A 7,240-nucleotide genomic window follows, 5' to 3' on the forward strand; every position below is an offset into this window, starting at 1 on the left:
GAGCAGTTCCAGCAGACCTGGGGGCATTAGATAAAATCTGAAGATCGGGCTATACAACAAGCCAGAGAAACAAATGACAATAGATTTTTCCTGCGAAGCGTCAAAGAATTTTACATGGGCTTGTTCCAGCTAAGCCCTCCAAAGTAGGCCTAATAGGGTGGCTAGTGAGGCATTTTTTTTCAATTAAAAGCAAATAATTAAACTTTGTCTTAGCTTGTCGGAGCGGCAGTGGAAATTGTAAAAAAAATTCTTAAAGTAATTTGACATGTCCAGCTTTTATGATGCGTCACAGTTGAATGGTACTACTTTAATATTTAGTGCACGCTGTTATTCCGTCACGACGAAACTACTTATTTGTAACCCTCCCTCCCCATTGAATTTTTTCATTTTTTTAAATATTTTTTTTTTTCATTTTATCCACTCCCCCCCCCCCCCATTTTTGACAGCCTGTACCCCAATCCTAGAAAAAGCGTTAGTTCGGGCTGAAATAATGTAATGGAAATTAATTAAATTTCCGGAATGTATTTTACTTTAACAGATGATTTTATTACTGATGAAAACTGAGCTACCAGTATGATATTTGGCACTTTTAATTTTATTTGTACATTAAGTTGTTGCTGGGAATTTTGAAAATCTGTGCGTACAATTTTAAAAGGTCCCCTCAAGCTCGCCTACTAAGTGTAAATCCAAGTGTCAGGTGAGCTGTCAAGATGGTCAAGTCTCTATTTCTGGCATTTACCTGTAAAAGTACTGGTGTGACAGGTATATAACACCTCCCTTATCTCGATTCCCAATTATGGCCGTCTTGTATATCTGTGTGCGATAATTTTCAATTAAGACGTGTTTATTTTGACTTTGATGCATGATTTTTAAAGGTAAAATTCCCTGCATTAAGTACGATCACATTGTGCAAATTATTTCCAAGATTTTGTACCTCACTCCCTGTCTTACATCAAATATTTCGGGCATTTACCTGTTATAGTAGGCCTACTAGTGTGACAGGTAAATAACTTAATTCACGTCTTCTTATTAAATTCCCGTAAGGATAATTAAGTCGCATTGATCGCCAGATAAGATGGCCTTTATTGCGTAACAATAAAGAAGCTAAGAGGCGTCATGTGATTAGATCGAGACGCAGTTGCCACATGATTGGTTGTCTCCATATAAAAACGAGGCGCACATGAATTTAATCTGGTTGTTATTTCGAAGACCAACGGCGAGTTCAGATAGTAGATACGGTCGGAGTAAAGTTGAAAAAGTTATACCAACATGGTGACACACGCTATAGTGGAGTGGCAGGAGGACAATTCGCCAATAGATATTATCACCCTACTGTCCATCGTAAGGCCAAGAATAGAATTGGAGAAGTATAAAATTGGCCAGATAATACATGCTAAGTGCCGAGGCTTTCCAGGAGACTATCCCGCTAGGATATTGCATATAGGAGGTAAGTTTTTCGTTATCTTATTAATTTTCCTGCTGAGATGGACAACATGCTTCCTACACTAAGGTTTGTAAAATGTTAAGACCCACACTTTGGTGGCATGTCTAAAAAAAAATGTTTCTTGAAACCCATTAGTCGTCCGCCATCTTGGAAACCCGACGTGACAACACGGAACGGTTTTACCAACAAAATAGGGCGATTAACAATTGTATATAAATTACTTTATAATCAATATCATTGATATGACTTGACAAATCGACACAACATGTTTATTGTCTGTTCAGCCTCTATGTTGGCTAGTGTATTTTCTAGGGAATGGCCGTTCTCTTTGTTCATTTGCATCTGCATTCATTTTTTCAAGATAATTGACTGGTGTTGCGCTGTAGCCTTTTGCGCTATATTCAGCGGCACGGATTGGAGAATAAAAGCTTGAAATAACATATATGACTTTACAACAGTTGGATTTATTAGATGTCACCTACATGTTTATAAGACTAGACGGTTGGAAAATGTGATAATGTAAGATGTTTGTTGGTTTGGCTAAGGTAAAATGGAGGTCTGTATTTGGAATACTGAAATTTCTTCACTTTTTTTTCAGCGAATGATGCAGATATGAGGAAGATTTTGAGAAATTTGACTTCTGGGCAGAAAGAAAATCAAGGTAAGAAATGCTTCCAGAAAGATCTTTTTTCTCTCATAGATACATATTGTGTCATTTATTTGTAGGATTACATTTGTTAACCATACAGTACTTAGATATTTTTATGACAATTAAGGCCATGTCAGATTACACTTAAAAATGTATTTGTCCTCACTTATTTTTTCTGGCCACAGGAGGATCAGGTCAGAGGTTGAACTGTGTTGATTGTATGCACCTAAGCAATTAATATGTAGCAATCCATTAGTTCAGAGAATTGTGCCAGACTAAAATAAAATTCAAAAATGATAATTACAATTAATTAATCACCCTGCCATTTATTTATAAATCAGTTCGTTTTTTAGGTACTTATAAGAACAGTGTTAACCTTTCAGAGCCACCAACAAGACCAAATAAAAAGACACCAGGTAATGTTTCGAAATGTTGTTTTATGTATAATTTTGAACTATTTTATTGGATGTAAAATATTATTATTCATGTGAAGAAATGTAGTGGGAATAAATTCCAAAACCACCATATATACACGATGATGAAAAGAAATTATACATACTTCCAAAGAAAATGCATAGGGGTATTTCTTTTTAGAAATGCTTCATGAATACCTTAACTGTTCTTTTACAGAAGTGTAAAATCTATCTCTGTGTTTATTATAGTACCTGCATCAGAGAAAAAGGAAGCAAAAAAAGGAAGATTGATGAAAGGAAAGAACTAGCAGAGAAAAGAAGAGAAGCCAGGAGGAGAAAATTTGAAAGTCTGGAAGCCCAATTCGATTTGGAGTTTCAGAGGTATTAGGAGTTGAACTTTATAAAAATAGAACAAAGTGTATCATAGAATTAATATTGAGAAAACCCATTTACTAAAGAAAATGAATGCAGGTAGAGAAACTGCCTTCGTGAGAAATATAATTGTCAGGACAAACAGATAAACACATTTGCATTAATTAGATAATAATAGATAAAAAGTTGCCATTAATTTTAGAATAACAAGGAATGATGAGGAGAGTGATCAAGAAAAAGCTAATAGAGAGAGTGAAACAACAGGAAATAGAAAGAAAACAGGTAATTTTATCAAAAATGAAATTTTCAAAATTCATTAAGTTTATTAAATTGCATATTTATTTCACATGTGTTGGACAGATGGTCAAGGGTTTGTGAGAAGAAATAAAACCCCAAAAATTCATAATGTTTCAAATGTACTTGGGTTTGCAAAGGATTAGACTTGTACATAGAAGAGATGCAGAGAATTTTTCTTAATCATTGTTCCTTTAACATGTAGGCCTATGTGTTTATTCTCAGAGCCTATGTCATCAGAAACAAGGAATGCAGGAAATGCTGGGCAAGAATCTGACGGGGATGTGGAGTGAGTTTTCACCTTTAAATTGTATTGTCATGAGCTTGTAAGAAAGTTTTGGGGTTGAATTGTGTAAGATAAAGTATTAACACGCCTGATATTTTAAAGTTACAATCTACATGCTCACAAACATTACCTAAATCCTGAGGTGTATGAGAGTCATCCTATCTTCGTATTTTTGCTGGTATACTTTAAAATAACTAATACTTAATACTTTTCTACATTTTTAGATATGATTTGGTGCTGGGAGATTTTTCTGATGAAGAAGAGACTTTGTAAGTAACTTTATCTGTAGTAGTAGACAAATTAAAATAAATATTATTTATTTTATTGTTATGATTGAGATTTGTATTGATTACATTTGCAGTCTTGTATCTCAATTCGGTCCTTCCATTTTTGCCATTAAAATTTGAATAAAGGATCACTTCAAAGAGTCGTCCCTTTTTTCTCATATAGGTATAGGTCTTTGGACGGAGCGGGGACTGTGTAAGTTACTGTTAGAATACGTGATGTTATGTATAAATGATCAGTAATTTTACTGTTTTATTTTTGCTGATCAAGATTTTGATAAGTTACTATTTTATTTCATTTTATTACTTGCAGAGCTTGTAATGCTAAGGGCTACCCCAAGATTGCCCAGAAACAACCAAGGCAACAGTTCAGGTAACAAATTCATATATTGTTTTTTACAATAATAACTAGTTAATTGAGTCTCATACAGATAACTGTGCTATGAATTTTTAAAGGTAAAGAATATATGGTAAATTTTTCCATCCCTATTACAATTTTTTTTCAGAAGACATTTCCCTTTGTCATCATCTGACAAACATCCCAATATAGACCCAAAATACAATTGCTATTGACACAATACTGTAGAGATTTCAGTAATCAATAAAATTTGTCATGATTTTCAGAGATGAGGAGAGAATTGAAGTGAACAAAGAGACTCAAAGGTGAGATGTGATTTCTAAAATGATTATAAGGCTACTAAAGATTAAAACCAACAACAACAAAAAGGGAACATCTCTTCAATTATATGTAAGGGCATTAAATGTGCCACCAACAAAATAGTAAAAATGTAATTGTGTTGGATTTTTATAGTGAGCCATTGGTGTAATATGGATGAATAACCATTGTTATGATTTGTACTTCCAGAAGTACTGATTGTGATAATTGTAGGTGTTTGAAGTGTGGTGAGTATAACTTCGATGCTTCAATAACTTCAAGCCATTTGAGTAAACTATTAACTAAAACACCTCAAACACAAATGCATTAAATATTAAATAAAATGCACTCAATAATTGTTTTATGAGCAATAGCTTAGACCATCGTCTAAGTGTACCTAAGGCATTTTGAAATGGAAGTAGCCGATGTCAACATATATTTTTTTCTGATAGTAATTTGTTGCCTTGAAAGTGGAGTGGCAAACATATTGAACCTAATATTTTAGTATCAATCCTTTAAAGCATATTATCAAAGTTTTGGGTGGTGCGAGCCATAAACCCGACTGTTGAAATTTTAATTATGCTTCTTGTATTTCCAGAGGTGGAAAAACTGCAGGAAAAAATAAAGCAATTGGAGCATATTAAATTCATATGTAGGTTGTTTTACAGATATTTTTTAATTTTTTTATTTTTGTATTGTTATTTATTTATTTATTTATTTATATATTTATTTATTTATTTATCTTAATATTACAACTTTTACTTAAATAGATGTTCCTGGAAACAGCATATTTAAAACTAGTGTCATACTGTCATGTCAATCTAGTTTAAAAAGCACTGCACTGATCTAACTACAAGCCAGGGTTTTATTTCAAACCTTATTTTCTGCCCATGATGCTTGTTAAATAGTGCCAAACTTGCTTAATGAACCTTATGTAAATTATGCGGTGTACATACCAGAAAATTGAGGTTAGTAGAACAGCTTTTATAACAAGCTTTAATAACTAAACTTATAAAACAGAAATCTGGTCATATGGAGTGAGTACTAGTTTAAATACTAAACAAGGAATATATATTTTGTGTTTGTTTGCAGAGGATGATTATGAAATTCCCAGGCCAGGTCTCTTACCAAAGGAAATTGGAGAAAAATAGAAGGTATGTGTTTTAATAATTATACTAACTTGTTTGTAGTATGTCCATTGTCATGTGTCATTGTTAATTTTATTTTAGCCCATTTATTCTTTGGTGCTTGTGTTTCTCTTTGATGATAAGTAAAATGTCACTATCCAACATTCCTGTGGATTTGTTGTTTAATTAAATTTATCATACTCATCTTGTGCCTTTCTGCTTAATTTGTAGATGTGTTTTGTATGTACAATTAGTTTAAATCATTTTTATGATTATGTCTTTTCACTAGATGGTTGAGCTGGTCCCAGGCAGTTCGGTATATATTCCTCGCCCGGACCTTGTTTCTTGTTTCAAACCTGGGAAGGTGAAGAAAGGTAGTGTGCAACATGGTTTGAGGACGGCTAGGCTGCTGATGTCAGTTTTCTTCAGCAGAAAAGAACTGGCTAACTGCACTCTAACTAGCTCTACTGAGGGGAAAAAGCAGCTGAATCCCAGGATAATTAAAGCTATAATAGGTAAATAACTTGTGACCTACTTTTATAGTCTGAGTGCATGTACACCCTTAAATTAATGGAAAAATGTTGGTTAAGAATTTTTTTTTTAATTAGCAAGTGTTGCAAGTGAAAGGTATAGTATTAACGACACATATTTTTCTTAATCTGTTTGATTTATTGTATGTTTCAGACACCTGTTCGCAAAGCAGTCCAGCCACCCCAGGCAAACTGCGGCAGGCCATAGCCTGCAAAATTACAGCATTTTCCTGCAAAGCAAGAAAAACAAAAAGGTGTGTATATATGTACTCACTTTTTAAAAAACAACTTAATGAAAGGCAGTGTTGTAAAAGGTGGCTTTAAATATATTGGCTGCTATTATAGAACAAAAAACAATCAAACGTACTGGAATTGTGATTCCAATTGTTTTTATTTTATTTGTAGCAGCCCATGTGAAGACACAGAAGACAATGAATGGATGGGATATCTGCCATGAGAGAACAATAGGTGTGTGTTTTGAGCTGTTATCTAACCTTTATTCACAAAAAAAATTATTTTTCAACACTTAATGCAAGTCATAGTGGTAAAAGCTGTTATTTATTATCTTGATTGCTATTTCAGTTAAAGAATTCCCAGAAAAAAAAAACAATCAACTTATCAGAACTATTTTTTTTTACTTTTAGGACCAGATCAGATCACACTTATAAGGAGAAGGTTGATGTACCAAGAAAAAGTCATATTCACAATCTGTCTTTTTAAAGTGAAATTTTGTATAAAACAGTATTTAATAAACGATAAGAAACTTCAATCTGTCTTTTTTATATGCGGTACACGAGCATTTTTTTCATGTACTCCAAATCTACCTCCGCGAAGCAGTACGCGAGCATGTTTTTTTTTCATATACTCCAAATCTACTACTGCGAAGCAGAAGGCGAGTATTGCTCTCTTTCTCATATACTCCAAATTTACCTCAATTGGACCAGTACGCGAGCATTGTTTATTTCTCATATACTCCAAATCTACCACCGCGAAGCATAACGCGAGCATTGCTATCTTTCTCATATATACTCCAAAACTACTTCCGCGGAGCAGTACGCGAGAATTTTTTATTTCTCATATACTCCAAATCTACCACCGCGAAGTATAACGCGAGCATTGATATCTTTCTCATATACCCCAAAACTACTTCCGCACAGCAGCATGCGAGCATTGCTCTTTTTTTCAT

General features: G+C 33.6%; 1 protein-coding gene across 1 annotated transcript; it reads left to right on the top strand.

Moving 5' to 3' along the window:
* Positions 1-1,269: 1,269 nt before the first annotated feature.
* LOC106152930 (uncharacterized) lies at positions 1,270-6,813 on the top strand. The gene is made up of 17 exons (XM_087010571.1): positions 1,270-1,447; positions 2,043-2,105; positions 2,279-2,294; positions 2,756-2,887; positions 3,081-3,160; positions 3,398-3,461; positions 3,683-3,727; positions 3,909-3,938; positions 4,056-4,115; positions 4,367-4,405; positions 4,608-4,645; positions 4,996-5,049; positions 5,490-5,551; positions 5,814-6,039; positions 6,209-6,308; positions 6,460-6,522; positions 6,699-6,813. Coding segments are annotated over exons 1-13 (801 nt in total). The 3' UTR covers positions 5,492-5,551; positions 5,814-6,039; positions 6,209-6,308; positions 6,460-6,522; positions 6,699-6,813.
* The last annotated feature ends 427 nt before the right edge of the window (positions 6,814-7,240 follow it).

Source organism: Lingula anatina, chromosome 4 (assembly GCF_051362555.1).
Source record: "Lingula anatina isolate TDL-2025a chromosome 4, LinAna3.0, whole genome shotgun sequence".
Classification (NCBI taxonomy): Eukaryota; Metazoa; Brachiopoda; class Lingulata; order Lingulida; family Lingulidae; genus Lingula; species Lingula anatina.

Excerpts from the sequence above, each read along its gene's own strand:
- LOC106152930 (XM_087010571.1), top strand. The coding sequence starts at position 1,270 with ATGGTGACACACGCTATAGTGGAGTGGCAGGAGGACAATTCGCCAATA. Across the intron at positions 3,728-3,908 it reads TCTGATGAAGAAGAGACTTT|GTATAGGTCTTTGGACGGAG; the intron begins GTAAGTAACTTT and ends TTTCTCATATAG. Across the intron at positions 4,116-4,366 it reads CAACCAAGGCAACAGTTCAG|AGATGAGGAGAGAATTGAAG; the intron begins GTAACAAATTCA and ends CATGATTTTCAG.